This window comes from Taudactylus pleione, unplaced genomic scaffold (genome assembly GCF_031769625.1).
Source record: "Taudactylus pleione unplaced genomic scaffold, aTauple2 ptg001274l, whole genome shotgun sequence".
NCBI lineage: Eukaryota > Metazoa > Chordata > Amphibia > Anura > Myobatrachidae > Taudactylus > Taudactylus pleione.
The window spans coordinates 2158358-2178179 of NW_028285674.1; the positions used below are offsets into that span (position 1 = coordinate 2158358).

At 41.8% G+C, this 19822-nt stretch overlaps 1 protein-coding gene across 3 annotated transcripts in view; it reads right to left on the bottom strand.

Annotated features, from left to right (window-relative positions):
• Positions 1-19822, bottom strand: part of LOC148443423 (coiled-coil domain-containing protein 32-like) — an 80111-nt gene that overhangs the window by 58430 nt on the left and 1859 nt on the right. For all 3 annotated transcript variants that reach the window (XM_088462845.1, XM_088462846.1, XM_088462847.1), the window contains exons 2-3: positions 14088-14351; positions 3995-4151 (exon numbers count right to left, since the gene is read on the bottom strand). In XM_088462845.1, the coding sequence (XP_088318971.1) occupies positions 3995-4151; positions 14088-14337 (407 nt within the window). In that variant the 5' untranslated portion in view covers positions 14338-14351. The remainder of the gene's footprint in view (positions 1-3994; positions 4152-14087; positions 14352-19822) is intronic.

Genomic DNA, 19822 nt, shown 5'->3' on the forward strand with positions numbered 1-19822 from the left:
AAAGCCCCCAGTAATGCCCCCCTGTAGTAAGCCCCCTGTAGAAAGCCCCCAGTAATGCCCCCTGTAGTAAGCCCCCGTAATGCCTCCTGTAGTAAGCCCCCAGTAATGCCCTCTGTAGAAAGCCCCCAGTAATGTCCCCTGTTGAAAGCCACTAGTAATGCCCCCTGTAGTAAGCCCCCAGTAATGCCCCCTGTAAAAAGCCACTAGTAATATCCCCTGTAGTAAGCCCCCATTAATACCCCCTGTAGTATGCCCCCGTAATGCCCCCTGTAGTAAGCCCCCAGTAATGCCCCCTGTAGTATGCCCCATGTAGTGAGCCATCAATAATGCTCCCTGTAGTGAGACCCCCCCCGCGAGCGCATACGCATACAAAAAAAACCAAAACAATACTTACCTGAAACCCTGCTCCAGTGCTGCTGCATTCAGTCCCCGGCGCCCGCTCCTCGGAACTACGGGAGTGACGACATGACGTCACTCCCATAGTGCATTGCAGAACTCGGAAGCGGAGCTCAGGAGCTCCGTTCTTCCGGTTACCGCCGGGGGGAAAGAAGGAGCCGGGCCCCCGCTGGTAATACACTCAGCGGGCGCCCGGCAAATAGGAGGTGCGACTGCACCCCCCTGTATTGACGCCACAGGAGGTGGAGCGCCGATCAGCTGTGCTCCATCTCCATAGCAGTGCCCGGAACGGCCTGGGGGACAATAGAGCCAGGTGCCCCCTTAAGGGCTGGAACCCGGCGGCAAATGACTCCATTGTCTCCGGGAGTTCCGCCAGTGGTGCAGACGGGACTGCCAGGGAGCTGCCGGGGAGTTTAAGGGAAATCGTAAGATGAATCTTATCTTATGCTGGTCGTACTAGTGTAAGGACTTTACAGAAAAAAAACATGGGGTCCACATCCTGACTTCCAATAATTATTGGGCACATATTTTAGACAGATGAGGGGCCCCTTTACAATAATGGGGCCCTTTAGTACTTATTGTCTGGTTATCACCTTTGATTACCAGACAATGTTACCCTGAGTTACGGAAAGCACGCATTTTCCGTATATGTGTGTGGAAGGGCCCTAACACCCCCATAATAATACCTGTTAACATGGGGGCACCAACACTTCAAGGAGAGGAGTCAAATTATGCAGCTTCTTACCAACTATTATCTGACAATCACCTGTGATCACCCATACTGGCCACACATTAGTGGGGGAACCTTTTCTTGAAAGAGAGGAGTCTCCGCTTTCAAATGATGTACCCCCTTGGTAGTTATTGTTTGGTGATCAAAAGACACAATGAGTTAAACAGCACACACACAAAAAACACTCCACACATTCTGGAGGTCTAAACCGCAGATCTGAACCACTTATTAAATGCGGTACATATCCTCTTTTAAAAAAAATGGTAGGCCTTGCTGGGCTGCAATATTATAGCTATACATGATTAGCTTTTAAATCAACGTGGTAAAAATAAAAAAGAAATGCATGATCATTTTCAAATGTAGATTGTTGTTATGTGAAGGCCTACACACAGAATCCTGCTGGTTGCAATTTTGAAAATTGTGAATCACTGCCGAAGCAAGTGCCAGAAAGTATTTATTTGTGGCGTTTTTACAAAACATTTACTTCTGGTTCACGGTCTTCAAATTTTAATAACTACTCTTTTGGCCATTTTTCTTACATTTTATTTGATGTGTTAGAATGAGCAAAAAGACCAATATGCTAAAAATATGTTTTCTCAAAAAAAAACTATATATAATTTGTATGGGTACTGGCTAATCAAAAATCATTGATATTGGAATGTGACGATCACAAACGTCAGAAAATTCCCTCAGCACTGGGGTAAGAAAACCCTCAGCAGCAAGGGGTTAAAGTCTTTCCTATCGATTATGTCCCAGTGGCATGCTAGCTAGGAGTCTAATAATGTGGTGATATGGAGCTCAGTACCTACAGTACAGACCAGACTCTTGAAAGACCAAATACAAGACAGACTGAATGACAGACGATTTAATATTTTTGCCGACCCTAGGAAGGGACATACGAGTATAAGGACCACACCACAGGCTAATATGTCTACTTTATGTTGAAAATCATTTAACTTTTCCGAACTCCTAGCCAACAATTATTAGAATAAATTCTTCTTCTCAAGGAGGCCTTTGTTAATTATATAGTCAAAAACTTTATTTCAAGAGGAATTTAACAATGTGTCCTGGTTGAATCGTCTGTTTATAGGGTCTATGATATTCCCATTTATTGATAATCTTCTATCTTTAGACATTCTTCATGATCCGGGGGGGGGGAGAGGGTAGAGATTTATCAGACCTTTTAAAGCAGAGAGGTGAAGGTGTTGCCAATAGCAACCAATAAAATGCTAGCTGTCATATTATGTACTAGGTAAATTATAGTTTTAATCTGATTGGTAGCTATGGGCAATATATCCTCGTTCTCTTTAGACGGTTTGATTCTCCATCCCTACAAAGCCATCTGAATGAGTGGATGATGCTGTATACTGCTGTCACAGTTGTGCTATAATGGGGATATCACATCTCCGTTTTTTTATGCCATTTGTCTTATATTAATCCACGAAAACTAACATGCATCCCTGATAATGTGTATATTATGTTTACTATCTATTCTTGACTTACTTACCTTCCTATTGTGCCTTTACCACCTGTTCACATGTATTTGAGTTGTGCAAGTGACAGATTCCCCAACCAGTAAAAAAATATATATATAACAAACTGTATTGCAGAAAAACTGTTGCGTCCGCGCAATAGTGTGTCAGATAATGTGCACCTTGTATGCAGGGAAAACAGAGTCACAAACAACAATGTGTGCACATAGATATCAAAGCAAAATATGTTTACAAAAGTAAGCACAAAAGATGCACAATATCAGTACTGTGCCACATGCTTATAAACAGGCCCTCTGGCTACATCATATATGTCATTTATATTTTGTTATGATTACTCAACAGCAAACCCGACGGGAGAATCCATTGCTATGTGTAATGACATCGTAATGTCTGTTGTGAATATTACAGTATATTACGGTACACAGCATTCCCTCATTTTAAATTATAAAACATACTGGACATGAATTGACTTCTCCCAACAGTTACGGTATTTTGTTATTGCTGGTTGCCAAAATATTGTGTAGATGGGCCTCAAAATGTTTTTATAAGAGTATAAACTTAATGTGATATTAACTGCTCAGAACCACACCAGCGTGTAATTACCGGCTTCTAATATATGTGGTATGGCTCATATACTTGCACAATAAACGTTCCCCCTGTTAAAAACCACGAATAAAAGCAAAAGCTGCCCTTTTTCTTAGCACTGCTGTCTAAAGGTGCCCACACACATGCCAATGTGCAAATGATCAGCCGATGTGTACGATTTATGTACGATTTCCCTTGAAACTCTCCCCGGCAGCTCTGTACATGTTCTCCACACGATCTGCACACAATTTGGTGTCCAGTCTTCATACGATCTATCCTGCATGCAGACTTTCACAGTGCATCACCTCCTAGATTGTCAGATCTGCCCTACTGCACGGCAGATCTGAAGATGTGATGTGCGACCAGCAGGGACGCACATCGTATCGTGATCGTGAGTGGGGACTCATGATTTCCTCACGATTTTGGCATATTTTACACGATCTGTCGTTCCAATGCGTCGGAATCGGCCAGATCGGGTAAAATATCACTATGTGTGTGGGCACCTTAAGAGTGGAGCTGCTGGGTAGGAATGAATGGTTCAATACAGGCAGGATACCATTGGACCTGTCCCAGTGGGAATCACTTTCAGTGCACATTCTCAGTTGACAAGCTTTTGACTTTTACCTGGTGGATCCACCTCTCTGGATAGATAGATAGTGGTCTAACATAAAGGACAGGTCGCCTTTCCTAGAGGTGAAAATACCATTTTAAATAAAGTTCTTAATGTTTTATTTTATTTAGTCATCTGTAACTTATGTATTTTAATAAATACTGGGTTATTTCTAAGTACCTGGAGTCAACTTCACTTGTCCCAACGTAAGCCTCAGTCTCAAACGTCTCTTGTAGAAATCGATCCCAGCATTCCTTCTTCGCTTGGCCTAAAGAAAGTAACATATCCTTGGAGGTCACCTCACAAGAACGGCCTTTAATTTTCTGTAACCTGCGTTCTGAAGTAAAAATATATATATTACATTTTATTTAGATTAAATGGTTTAGAACAGGGATGGGGAACCTCAGGCCCAGGGGCCGTATAAGGCCCACGGAAACATTTGGTCTGGCCCTCTGAGCTTTTTTCTGCTAGCCTCATCTGGCTAGCAGGGTGACTAGAATGGCATATAAGAAAAAAGAGAGAAGTATTGTCTCTTTGCTGGCGCACATGAAGAAATAGAAAAAATGTATAAAATGTAACTGTTATTGCATTAATGCTTAAAATTCACTTTTACCTTTTTAGTGAAACATAAAACAATAAAGATAAATTGTTGAAACAAAATTGTATTCTAAGTGTCGTTCTTAGTAATAAATTATTGACAATACATATATATCTATGTCATATTATACATTCTGTTGACCTTTTAAATAAATTAATAATATTGGTTCACTAGGCATTAATTAGTAACCAGGTGGTATTTATTGATTATCTCTTGAGTGCATCAATTTGAAGTAATTGTTTGATTATAGATTAAGTGCATCCATCCAACAAAATATATGTCCCCCGTCTTCAATAATACACTGCCATCTATTGGAGATGGTTGAAATTGTCTCATAAGTTGTATATCAAGAGAGAAAGAATGTCTTTTATTTAATAAAAATCACAACACTCTTTATGGGAAAATTACTTTCTGTGTCGGATTATTGCCACATGGTATCATGTATCCAGTATCCAATACACAGACGTCACCCTCCCGTTGGAGTGAAAATGTGATAAATCTTTAATTAGAATATTCTTATTATTAGATTCACCATACACAGGGAGTATAAGGGGTTAATTCACAAAATTGAGCAATATAGGATTTAATTTACAGCCTGCATACCCTTATATGCTGATAGATATTCCTGTTATATCACTTTTGGTTAGATATATCAATCCTACTTTAAGGTGCTAATTGACAAATATTCTTTATACAATCACGTGCCTTTATTCAGGTACTCCCTGTTTAATTGTTAATACTGCAATTAGACAGCACCTTATTGGGGATTTAACAATGGTATGTCTCAATTGTAGCACCGCCTATTGGTTATTCTGATTTATATTAATACGTACTGTAAAACACTAGATGTTGACATATATTCTTATTGTAGCACCCCCTGTTGGATGATTCACATTATGTCAATACAGCACTATGTACTAATTTGCACATGAATATATTTCAATTGCAGTACCACCTATTGGATACTTGTATATTACTCTTAGAAAAAACTATCTGCACAGTTTTCAATTACAGCGCCCCCACTTGGGTATATCTGCTGCACAGCAATAATTTACACATGTGTTACAGTTACAGCACCACCTATTGAATGCTTATATATTACTCTGTAAAAACTGTCCAGATAGTTTTCTCTATTACAGCGCCCCCTATTGAGTGTATCTACTGCACATGTAGAGTAAGTTGTGGCTCTAGCGTAACATGCTCCCACTATAGTTGATATTAATTATATGTTCAGGCTATTGTTTGCCATCTTGTTCAATTATTTAGTGGAATAGACGTAATACAACAATCTTTCTAGGTCACAGAATAAAACATGAGAGAGCGGTCAGAGCCGCACATGCCGACGTACGTTTCACAACTAAAAGGTTTTTTCAAGGCAACCCGATTGTACCCATCAGTATGGCTTTATTGAGAAGTCAGGACTAATTACAGCGTGCCTCTATCATCATGTGAGCCGCCGGACCAATCCACGGGATTCTTACTTATTTGATGATCATATGGGATAACAAGCCAATCAGCGCCTGGCATTGTTCCCTCCGAGCATGTACTATCGGCGTCATTTTCCCGGCGCTCATAGACCATTCATTAAAGCAAGTTGTCATCTCCTATACACGTGGGCCGCCGGGCCAATCAATGATTGGTATGATCCTATCCAATTGGGACATATCAACGTCCTCACATAGGACGCTGGACCAATCATAATCAGCTCAATAGGAATAATATGATCTTGCAACGCTACTCTAGTCCATTGCTTAGTAACCATAATCACATTACGTAACATCGGTCCAAACAAGCTCATTTCTTACTTATACATCACATCAATCAGGTCTGTTACTTGGTGACAATATTCAACACATATTTTATTGACATAGATGGATAAACAGGTATTTTTTATTTTTGTTTTAACATGTTGAGAATCTTAAACATAGTCAGTTCCCTTTATGCATTATTAGTAGGTGCTTGTAACTCAATAGGGTTAGATTGAAAATATTATTATTATAAAATGTATTATTCCTAATTATACATTATACATTGTATATGATAACAATAATTTAATAGAATTATATTATCCGCATTATGTGTTTATTGGTGTTACTGTAAATATATCATTATAAATAAAATGGTGTAGAAGAAAAATTGTTGGTTATTAATCAGTTTATTGATTAGTGTCATAACTTGGAAACAAATAAGTGTGTAAGTGAAAAATAAATGAATAATTCTGCATGGTAATAATAATAAAAAATATGAAAAAATAAATGTTTATTCATATGATATAGATGTTGTGAAATGTGTATGTGTATTAACATTATGTGCAAAGGGTTCTATATTGGTGAAATATCCACTGCAAAATAAAACAAAAACATAAATTACTAATATTGAGATATACACGAGTGATAATGAAGAGAAAAAGAAGAAAAAGAAGAGAAAAAAGATGGTGTGTGATTATATAATGTGATAATTGATAATAAATATCAGTGATATAATAGGATGTGACTACAAAAAAATTGTTATTAATTTAATCTATACAGGTAATATACCTGTAATTCCCATAATATAACTCTATCTATCTAAAAAATTATTATGTCAAAAATAGAACAATATATATAGACATGAATGAAAAAAAACCCTCATTATCATAATGGATGAGAAAATCCCTCACCATCATAATGATTATCTATAATTAATGATTTACAAGATAAAAGAATAAAAAAGAAGAATATTCCAGTGAATAAATCATAAAAAAGGTAAGTAACTTATGTTTTCATTTAGTCCAAGGGGGTATAGACCATTCATTAGGAAGATCATTTTTGTTTCAAACCTAAGAAGTTCCCTGTCTATATCTCCACCTCTACTACCTAACTGTATTTGTTTTATACCAAAACTTTGAGGTTTTTATGGTTACTGTCATGGCACTGCAGAAAATGGTTTGCCACTGAGGTAATTGTCTTGAATTTGGCCTTTTCACGTTTGGCATTTTGTATATTACCAGTGTGCTCCAGCACTCTTACCTTTAGTGGTCTCTTGGTTTTACCAATGTATATTAGTCTCCATGAACATTCTAATTGATAGACCACACCCATTGTATTTCAATTAGCTATCTATAGTCCATTTTTTGCCATAATGGTCCTCAAAATATTTCTTAGGAACCATAAATTGGCATGCTTTACATTATCTGCAGTTGTATGAACCATTAACAGGGTAACTCGATTTTCTTTTGGATGATAGGTGACTGTGTACTAGGTGATCTTTCAGATTCTGTGATCGTCTCCAGCTAGTTTGAACATTCCTAGGGAGGATGCTTTTTAGATCATGGTCTGTCTGTAAGACTTACCAGTGCTTCTGAAGGATAGCATTGATTTCCCACCACTTGTTGCTAAAGGTCCCAACAAATCGTATAGGTTCTTCTTTTTGTATTTTAGCTTTGGGAACCAATAAGGAATCTCTTGTGTAGTTTTTTACATCACGTTTGACACTTATAATAATTTTCTTACTATATCCTCTGTTGTAACCTAGTGCACACTTGTTGTTCCCTTTCATTATAGATCGTCTTATCTGAGCAATTGCGCTTCGTTCGCAATAATTCTCCTTCAGAGATTCCTTTAATTGTAGATGGTAAATGCGAACTTGTAGAGTGTAAAATGCTGTTCGTTGCAGTTTTCTTCTTAAAAATATCTGTAGAAATGTGGCCATTTACTTCTATCTTGATTGTTAGATCAAGAAAATTCACTGTTTCATGACTAATTTCTCCTGATAGTTTCAAATTAAGATTGTTGTTGTTCAAAATGGTTATAAATTCTTCCAGGAGTTTCTTCTCACCCTCCCATAATATGAGTACATCATCTATGTACCGCAAATATAGGAGGATGCAGTTGGTGTATTTTTCATGTTCTTCATTAAATACATGTTCTTTCTTCCACCATCCAAGGTAGAGGTTCGCATAGGTGGGGGCACAGGCTGTCCCCATTGCGGTCCCTCTAACTTGGAGGTGGAATTTTTCATCGCATGTGAAATAATTTTTGGTAAGTATGAATTCTAACAGTGACAGTAAGAAAGAGTTCTTCTCATGGCATCTGCCCATATCCAGAAAATATTTAACTGCATAAATTCCTCTAGTGTGCTTAATGCTGGTATATAGACTTTCCACGTCATAAGTTGCCAATAAGGTTCCAGGGTTGACCGTTAAGTCCTGTAATTTGTTAAGGACATCCATCGTGTCCCTTACATATGAGTACAAAGATAATACAAAATGGCGCAAAAATTGATCCACATATATGCTTGCTTTTCAGTCAAGCTACCCATTCCTGAGACTATGGGCCAAATGTAATAGGTAGTAAGTTTTAGTAACAGTACAAACTCGCACTTTTAAAAAGTGAGAGTTTGTACTGAAACTCGCAAATTCAATAGCCTGGGAACTTTTCAGCTCAAGGCTACTGCATTTGGGAGTTTAGGACTATGTAAACTGACACCTTTTAATGCAAGTAGCATTAAAAGGTGCGAGTTTTAGAGAAGCCATCACAGATCAGTGAGATCCGTGATGGCTTCTGTGTGTGTTTAAAAAAAAAAAAAAAAAAAAAAAGAAATGTGCACCCCCTCCCCAAAGGCATAACCAGCCCCGGGCTTTATAAAGCCTGTTCTGGTTCTAAAACTACAGGGGCCAAAATGCGTAGGGGGCGCCTGCATATTAAGAACCAACACAGAGCTTTGTTGAGCTGGTCCTGGTTCTGGAAAATCAGGGGACAAAACGAGTAGGGGTCCCCTGAAAATTCTAAAACCAACACCAAACTCTTTCTAGCGGGGGATAATGCCACAGCCAGGGAAACCTTTCACCGGTTTCCCCGGCCAAAGCATTATCCCTGACCGCTAGTCAGTCCAGGCCGGGGATCCCTGGGGAGTTGGGGTCTCCAGGGCACCAGAGGCCAAGACTGATAGCCCGGGGCTATCCCCGGAACCCTAGGGCGGTGGGTGTTGGGTTGATAGTGTAAAGCGTAAAATTAAAGCTTCCATATTGTCTTTAGTTGTAGAACCACAAGTACCAGCAAGCCTCCCCTGCATGCTGGTATTTGGAGAACCACAAATACCAGCATGCGGGGCATTATGGGCCCTCTGGCACTTGTAGTTCCACAACTAAAGAAATATGTATGTAAATAAACAAACACACACCGTGAATGTAAAATTTCAAAAAAACATACATGCACACTCACACATACTCACCTAGTATCCGAAGTAATCCATAGGGGTGTACCTGAAAAAAAAATCCATACTCATCTCTCCTATGCGTAGATCGCGTCCACTTGTCCAAGTAAGCATTCCAGGGGTTAAAAAAACAAATCCACGCGAAAAAAAACGAGCCATGCCATACCGAGCAAAGGCATGTGTGTACACATACCTTTGCTCCACGTAAATGACCTGGCACATGTGTGCCCCGTCATTGAAGAGGCCGCCAGCCAATCAGGGAGCATCTCCGTTGGAGCAGCTCCCTGATTAGCTGAAGGCGGCCAGCCTGTGTCTCACATACACTTCTATGGTGAGAAATCCCCATTGAAGTCTATGGTGGGAACCGCTACATCGTAGCCGCAAGGTTATCTCAGGTTAATCTTGCGGTTACATCACTGATACAATGTCGCGACATTGTATCATTGATGTAACAAGATTAACCTCAATTAAGCTTGCGATTACGATGTAGCGGCTCCCTGCATAGACTTCAATGGGGAATTCTCACCATAGAAGTCTATGGGAGACACAGGCTGACCGCATTCAGCCAATCCGGGAGCTGCTCCGACGGAGATGCTCCCTGATTGGCTGGCGGCCCCTACAATGACGGGGCACACGTGTGCCCCGGTCATTGACGCGGAGCAAAGGCATGTGTACACACATACCTTTGCTGTGTCCGGCATGGATCGGGTTTTTTTCGGGTTTGTAGTTTTAACCCCTGGATTGCCTACTTGGACAAGAGGACGCAATCGACGCATAGGAGAGGCGAGTATGGATTTTTTTTCGGGTACCCCTATGGATTACTTCAGATACTAGGTGAGTATGTGTGAGTGTGCATGTATGTTTTATTAAAATTTTACATTCACGGTGTGTTTGTTTATTTATGTATTTCTTTAGCTGTGGAACTACAAGTGCCAGCGGGCCCGTAATGCCCCGCATGCTGGTATTTGTGGTTCTCCAAATACCAGCATGCGGAGGAGGCTTGCTGGTACTTGTGGTTCTACAACTAAAGACAATATTTAACCCTTAATTTAACACACAACACTAACACTATCAACCTGGCACCCACCGCCCTAGGGTGCCAGGGATAGCCCCGGGCTATCACTCTAGGCCTGGGGTGCCCTGGAGAGGGGGGCCCCTTTATTGGGGGGGTCCCCAACTCCCCAGGGATCCCCGGCCTGGGCTGACTAGCAGTCAGGGATAATGCTTTGGCCGGGGAAACCGGTGAAAGGTTTTCCCTGGCTGTGGCATTATCCCCCGCTAGAAAGAGTTTGGTGCTGGTTCTGGAACTTTCAGGGGACCCCTACTCGTTTTGTCCCCTGATTTTCCAGAACCAGGACCAGCTCAACAAAGCCCTGTGCTGGTTCTTAATATGCAGGGGCCCCCTACGCATTTTGGCCCCTGTATTTTTAGAACCAGAACAGACTTTATAAAGCCCGGGGCTGGTAAGACTTTTGGGGAGGGGGTGCACGTCATTTTTTTTTATTTAAAAACCTTTTACATAAGTACACACAGAAACATGTACATATCTCATGGATATGTGCATGTTTCTGTGTTAAAATTACCTGCTCAGGATGTACTCGCTAGCCTGAAGCAGGTCTATTATTTGGAGACTTTTGGTTATCTTTTTTTTGCGAGTCTGAAACTGACACCCTATTACATTGGGCGAGGTGATTGTTTTCAATGTGAAAACATCTGGATGCGAGTTTGAGAATGGGGAATTTTAATAACTCTAAAAAATGCGCTTTTTAGTGAACAGACACCCTATTACACTGGAGAGTTGTGAAAAATTGCGAGTTTAGTACCAAACTCGCAATTTACCAAAACTGAAACCCTATTACATTTGGCCCTCTAGATCTACCTGGAGGGATGGTATCATTTTTGTGAATTTTCGGAATCAAGTATAACGTTGGTACTTTGGGATTATCTGTTTTGAGGAAATCAAAATCTTTTTTATTAATCACTCCTTCAGAGTACGCTTTAGTGATCAAATCTGTGTACATTTGTTGATAATCCACAGTAGGATTGAATTTTAATGTTTTATAACATTGTTTGTCTCCCAGCTGTTTCCTAAATTCTTCCAAATACATTGTACGAGGCCACAATACAATATTACCCCCCTTATCAGAGGGCTTAACAATTACGTCATTCCATTCAGATATTTGTTGTAATTCCATTCTTTCATTTACAGTTAGATTGTCTTCCTGAAATTTGGGTAATTTGATGAACAAGTCATCTAGATCTTTAGATACCAGATCTAGAAATACCTTAACTGGAGGTATTTCTAGATCTGGTATCTAAAGATCTAGATGACTTGTTCATCAAATTACCCAAATTTCAGGAAGACAAACTAACTGTAAATGAAAGACTGGCATTACAACAAATATATGACGATTGGTTGCTATGGGCAACATCTCCACTTCTATAAACTCTCACTTTAGTAAATAGACCCCATAGAGTGAATATTTTTTACTTTGCTATGTGTCTGACGTTAGCCATATTATTATCGTTTTTTTATTTGGCGCCACAAGTGTTCCGCAGCGCCTTACAAAGTACATAAACAAATACGTGACTAAAGACTTACCGTACAATACAATACAGGGCAAGGACATGGATAATATACATTGCTACATTAACGACTATAACACCCAAGCAACAGAGCATAAGCAACCAAGTGTTAGGTGTCCTAGTGGGGAGTAAGGAGTAGATGAAAGTAAAGTAAAATGAAGTACAAGAGGGTAGAGGGCCCTGCTCGTAATAGCTTACATTCTAAAGGGGTGAGACAGACAAACAGGCGTGACACAGATGGGGTAGACAGTAAGGAAGGAACATGTAGTAGCAAGTTGGAATGAGAGCTGGAAGGCTTTGATGAAGTAGTGAGTCTTGAGAGTATTGCAGTACTACATTTAATAAATATACATGTAAGTTCTACTTGTCTTCCTCTTGTTCAGACATGAAATAATTTCCAAATAATACACAGCTTCTCAGGGCCTGATTCAGAGCCGGACGCTATTTGCGGACGCTCGTTCAGAAAAAGGGGCTGGCTATTTAAATGAAGCGCTCGCTCTTTGCGGTCTGTTGACGCCTCTATGTCTGAATGAGCGAACGAAACATGCGCTCACTATTTAGAAAAAGACGCCCCCTGGCCGCTCGCATCATACGTCATCTCCGCTATTTATTTGATTAATCGAGTACATCGAAAGGCGTATGAACTGCTCGCAGTGCTTGTGGCTGGATTTTCCTACCGCAATCATGCGAGCAGTTCAAGCTAAAAGACAACCAAGTGACGTGGTAGATGACGCTGCTTTGTTAATTATGCACACCCTTAAAACGCCCGTTTTGACCGTTTGGCACGCCTGCGTTCGGATGTCCACTCCCCGTTTTCAAGCACCTTCCCCTGTTACCACCCACAAACGCCTCATCCTGTCACTCAAATTAGCAGGCACTCGCTATTTTACGAGCACACGATTTTCGACCGCAATGACTGGTTCGCGCATGCGTACTAAAACCCATATGCATGCGCATATGTGCGAACATCGCTCGGAGCGAACGAGCGGCCGCTTACGAGCAGCTCTGAATCAGGCCCTCAGTGCCAAGAGGCGATATATCTGCTTTTATATGGTGGGTATAACAAGGGTGCCAGCTTTATCAATAGATGGAATCTTTAATAACAAATACTTTAAACTTGTCCTTGTACATTTCCCCTATTTGCTCTGACGTTCTTGGGGAACATATTTGAGAGGCTAACATTCAATTATGTTTAGGGATGACCATTGGTGACTCTGCCATCATTGGACGATGGTTTTTAAACATTGGCTAGAAACCATTGATGGTTGAGCCATCAATGGTTAACTCATGCACAGATAGCGCCCACAGCCAGTACTAACCATCTGGGGCACCAACTAATATTCACTTTTGGTGGGTACCCATTGATGGTGGAAACACTCACCATCAGACCATCAATAGTTGCTAATCAACCCTAGTTATGTACAATAGCATTCAGATAGGTGATTGATTCTAACTGAACTGACATAATTTATTAGTAACTATATTTAAAGTAAGCTGGTTCAATTATGGTAAATTATAAGGTTAGAAGCAATGAGATTGCCCAGGCCTGCTATAAAGAATGCAATTCACTTTCAATCATTTTATTAATTAATGGTGCATTTTACTTCACTTTATCAGCACTTAAGGTGACTGAAAACCCTCAGTTAGCAGCTGGGAGTCAAAAGAAAGAAAAAAAACAAAAACAGAATTCACTGAAACCTCCATAGGCAATACAGTATGAATGTCATTTAGGGATAAAAGTCAAGGCAACCTCTAAAATCAGGTTTATAAGCCCAAATATCCCAAAAAATAAAAGAAGACCCTCAAAATGTTAATATATTTCTATGTTAGCTAATGGAATACTGTAATCACAGTAATGGCTATAGTATATCGGTAGACGATAATAAGTTTACTTACCTAAAGATGCTAAATACACTTCAGAATCTTGCAATGGAGCCCAAGGTTTTTGGGAGTAACAAAGTGTGTCATGTTCAGCCTCACATGCACTAATGTCCTGATTGCTTCCATTAGAAGGGCACAGAAAAGAGTCAGAAAAGGTTTCAGTCAGGTTCATTACTTGGATGTCTGGAGCACAAGGACAAATCTCAGCCCACAGATCCTGGCTGGATGCAGGGGTTCCAGAATCTATACTTTCAATCATCCTCATGGGTTCAGTGTAATCTGATGGGATAGAAAGAAAAAAAAAAGCTAAAAACACTACCATACACTAGAACAACCAGCATAAGATAAGATTCGTCTTACGATTTCCCTTGAACACCCCAGCAGCCCCCTGGCAGTCCCGGCCGCACAATTGATACACAATGTTCATACGATCTGAAGTACAATGCATCGTGCGTCCGACCGGCGTCATTTGATAAAAAAAAAAGACTGATGCACGCACGGGGAGATCCGTGATGCATGCATCTGTCTTTAATAAAATATACACAGATGCAGGGATAGTTCAGTGAGAACCATCCATGCATTTGTGAAAAAAAGTAAATAAGGTGTTTTATAAGAAAAACAGCGTGCCCCTCCCCCCCCCCCCAAAAAAAAAGAGCAACCAGAGTCGGGCTTATAGAGACCCAGTGCTGGTTGTGCATCATACGGGGGACAAACGACGTAGGGGTCCCCCATATGTAAGCACAACCAGCACCGGGCTAGTCAAAACCAGCCCTGGTTGTCAAAATACAGGGGACAAACGACGTAGGGGTCCCACGTATTCTGCGCAACCAGCACTGGGCTCTGATCCGGTCCTGGTTCTGGAAATACAGGTGGAAAAATGTATAGGGTCCGCTGTATTTTCCAGAACCAGCACCTGACTTTTTCTTGCTGGGCGCTGATGCCACAGCTAGGGGAGCCCTTTCACTGACCACCCAGCCGAAGCATCAAACCTGACCGCTAGTCAGCCCAGACCGGGGATCCCTGGGGACCCCCCCAATAAAGGGCACCCCAGGCAAAGGCTGATAGCCTGGGGCTATCCCCGGCACCCCTAGATCGGTAGGTGCCGGGTTGATTATGTAGTGTAGGGCATTTCAAATAGTTGAAAACATTGTCTTTTGCTGTGGAACTGCAGGTCCCAGCAAGCCTCCCCCGCATGATGGTACTTGGAGAACCACAAGTACCAGCATTTGGGGCATTATGGGCCCGCTGGTACCTGTAGTTCCACTGCAAAAGGAATATTAAAATAAACACAGGACACAGACACCGTAAAAAGTATACGTTTATTAAACATACATGCACTCACACATGTACACATACTCACCTATGTATCCCTGTAGCCATCGGTCCCCTTGTCCATGTAGAATATCCATAGGGTACCTGTGAAAAAATATCCATACTCACCGTCACCTATGCGAAGTTAGAGTCCTCTTTGGTCCAAAGTAGGCATCCCCGGACTTGGCAAAATATAAAAGCGAAAAGCGCGGATCCACGTACTTAAGCTTCCCAAATGAGAGCTTAGCAGAGGGATTTCACTATGGAAACCCCGCCGCTGAGCGTTCAGCTGAGAGAGGATAGCCTTCTGTTACTCAGCCAATGAACGGTTCCCACCATTGTAGTCAATGGTGGGAGCCGTTCATTGGCTTAGAGGGGCTAACCTCTCAGCCAATGAACGCTCAGACACAGCACTACAAAGGGTAATGCCATATCTGAGCTCTTCATTCGGGACGTATCAACCATCGTGGTTGGTACCTGTTTCGTGGGTCGGATTTTCTCGTTTTTTTTGTTTTACCAAGACCAAGGATGCCTACAAGGAGAAGAGGACCACTCCAGGTAATGTAGGTGAGTGTGTGTGAGTGTGCATGTATGTATGAAAACTATACTGTCATGGTGTGTGTATTGTGTTTATTTAAACAATTCTTTACAGGTGAACTACAAGTACCAGCGGGTCCTTAATGCCCCGCATGCTGGTACTTTTGATTCTCCAAGTACCAGCATGCGAGGGAGGCTTGCTGGGACCTGCAGATCTACTCGTAAAGACAATGTTTTCATTTAATTTTTTACACTACACTTATACACTATCAACCCGGCACCACTACCCCAGGAGTGTTGGGGATAGCCCGGGCTATCAGCCTGGGCCTGGGGTGCCCTGGTGGGGGGACGCCTTTATTGGGGGGGTACCCAGCTCCCCAAGGATCCCCAGCCTGGGCTAACTAGCGCTCAGGGTTGATGCTTCGGCTGGGGGCCCAGTGAAAGGGCTGACCTGGCTGTGGCATCAGCCCCACACTAGAAAAAGTCCGGTGCTGGTTCTGGAAATACAGGGGGACCCTATGCATTATTTCCTTCTGTATTTCCAGAACAATCAGGGCTGGTTCTGACTAGCCGGTGCAGGATGTGCTTACATACGGGGGACCCCAACGTCGTTTGTCCCCCGTATGGTACACAACCAGCACTGGATAACTTTTTTGACACAGATGCACGGCTGGTTCTCACTGAACCATCCCTGCATCTGTGTTTATTTTATTACAGACAGATGCATGCATCACGGATCTCCCCGTGCATGCAACAGTCTTTTTTTTTTTTTTTATTTACAAATGAGACCCTTCCGGATGCACAATGCATCGCATGAGCAAATACACAGCACACGATCACGATAGATATGATGAGCTGCACATCTTATCAAACAATACGTTTTAAGAGCTGCGGGAGCACGCATTGGATCAGATCCTACCTTAAAAACTACACGATTCATCGTACGACGCATCGCAAATCGGGCAATTGGCCCAAAATCGCACTAGTGTATGGCCAGCATAAGATAACAGAAAGCAATACATAGATATATATTTATTACACATACCCCTGACCAATTCTGTATTAGGTATTTAATGGGAAGATGTCCACTAGAGAAGCAAGAACCTTATTACTAGGGATGTGCAGGCTCGGATAGGTTCGAGTTTGCACGTGGAGTTCGGATTTTTCCCTCCAAAAAAAACAGACTTTTGTCCAGGAATGATGATGTTCGTCCGTGCAAGATGACGTTTTGCCTCTTTCTGAGTTCCGTTTTTTTGGAGGGAAAAATACGAACTCCACGTGCAAACTCGAACCTATCCGAGCCTGCACATCCCTACTTATTACTTAGTTTTGGAGTATACAGTTTGTATTGAGTCATTTTCTTTGAGCAAATTAATCTAATTTTTCTTCAAAGCACTTTTTAAAAGGAGAATTCCCAACTTACTGGTCTTTGCAATTATCCCTATATAAATAAATCTGTGTCTACAGATGTGGGTTTGGCAAAGTATAATCAGTAAAACAAAAACAACTTATTAATTAATTTTCAACTTTTGTCCAAAAATCCTGCTTAGGCAATCATGAAGAAACAAAGTGCATGAACAAAGTACAAAATATGTTCTGTTAAAATTATACGGACGAAGTATATAAAATCACAATAATAACGCAAATGATCAAATAACTAGACACACTCATTAATTGCAATAAGTCAGGGTACATACAAAAAAAACCCTGCAAAATAAAATGGCCCAAATGTAACAGCTTGCGATTTGCATACATCAGCATAATTTTGGCGACATAAAGCGGCAAATAGTTTTAAGGCATAATCAGGTAGTATTAGGGAAAACCTAATACAGGTACTACTTCTGTTCAATCTGGTGCTACAGGAGTCTGATATATGTAAGAACATTGGGCCTGCTTCAGAGGCGCATGCAAATAGCTCTGAATCCGGGCGTCCCTATTTTTTTAAATTCCGGCCTCCAGGCCGCTCGCGCAGCCGATTGGCCTGGCGATGGTCGCGATTAGCGCGACCATCAGCATTGCGAGGAGACCCTTGTGGTAGGGTCTCAGCACTCGCAATGCCAAGTGGACTTCCAGCTCTAGTAGAGCCGGAAGTCCACTACTGACATCACAAGTGATGTCAATAGGGCCGCCCACAAACGTCAGGCATTCCTTCGGGAACGCCTCAGTTTTTCCAGTCACCCCCCCTATCCGCCTACAAAATGGGGCGAGCTGTTGATAAACATCGACAGCCGTGTGTTCGCAATGGCCCACCATCGACCCACTTGCGAGCGTTGTGCGCTCGTGAGCGGGTCTGAATCAGGCCCATTGTTATTAGATTCCCCGTGGTGAAAAGGACATGATGCTGGGAAAAATATATATTTTTTGAATTTGAAACTAATATTTTATCTACATTAAACCGCTAAATATTATTACCCAACTGAAACTTAGATCAGCTTGTCAATAAACAAAATAATCACTCTGATCAACTTCATTTTAAATAATACCATAATAACTGAACATGTATAAACTAGTATGAAATTCACATGATAGATTAAATACTCAAAGAGATTGAATAACAGTATTGTAAGTAAACATAGACTTGTAAAACGCATATTCAGAGCAAACTTCATTGATAACAAATGTATCGAATCCTGCTTGTCATATTTGGAGTGAACTTGCCTTTATCAGCCTTCAGTACTGGGAGTTCATGGAGCAAATTTACTGGACGATCATCAGCAGTTTTGAAAATATGACGTTTACTAAATCTGTCCACATGTGCTTATCAGCGTATCCTATTTAAGTAGCTGTAGTACCCCCAGGGTCAGAGCCGGATTTAGATCTCATGGGACCCTAGGCAAGATACCAGTTTTGGGGCCCCCCTCCCTCAAACATTTCAAAGCACTATATTTTAATTTCTGATTCATTCCCCTGTACAGCACCCTTAAGAAAAGATCAGCTGCGGCCTTGAAACATTGTATGTATGTATATATGTATGTATGGTTTGGGTACAGGATGCCGGCGCTCAGGATACAGATGCCAGCATCCTGACAAGGTTAGGATACCAATACCTGCCGGTAAGTATCCTAACCCTATCCCTAACCCTCCCCGCAGCCTAAACCTAACCCTCCCCCCATATCACAGCCCCCTGTAGCAGTGCCCATTAAGCAGGGCCCCTTATGCAATGCCCCCTGTAGCAGCGCCCCTTATGAAGGGACCCCTGTAGTTGTGCCCATATGCAGTGCCCCCTGTAGTTGAGCCCATATGCAGTGTCCCCGTAGTGGTGCCCATATGAAGTGCCCCTTTTAAGTAGTGTCCCTGTCGTTGTGCCCCTTAAAGTAGTACCCCTGTAGATGTGCCCTATAAAGTAGTGCCCCTGTAGTTGTGCCCTTTAAAGTACTGCCCCTGTAGTAGTAGTGCCCCTGTAGTAGTAGTAGTAGTGCCCCTGTAGTTGTACCCTTTAAAGTACTGCCCCTGTAGTAGTAGTAGTAGTGCCCCTGTAGTTGTGCCCTTTAAAGTAGTGTCCCTGTAGTAGTAGTGCCCTTTAAAGTAGGTCCCCTATAGTAGTAGTAGTGCCCCTGTAGTATTGCCCTTTAAAGTAGTGTCCCTGCAGTAGTAGTGCCCCTTTGTAGGCCCCTGTATTAGTGGTGCCCCTGTACTAGTAGTTGTGCCACCGTGTAGTTCCCCTGTAGTAGTAGTGCCCCTGTGTAGTTCCCCTGTAGTAGTAGTGCCCCTGTGTAGTTCCCCTGGATTAGTAGTGCCCCTGTAGTAGTAGTAGTGCCCCTGTGTAGTTCCCCTGTATTAGTAGTGCCCCTGAAGTAGTAGTAGTGTCCCTGTGTAGTTCTCCTGTAGTAGTAGTGCCCGTGTAGTTCCCCTGTAGTAGTGCCCCTGTGTAGTTCCCCTGTAGTAGTAGTATCCCACCCCCC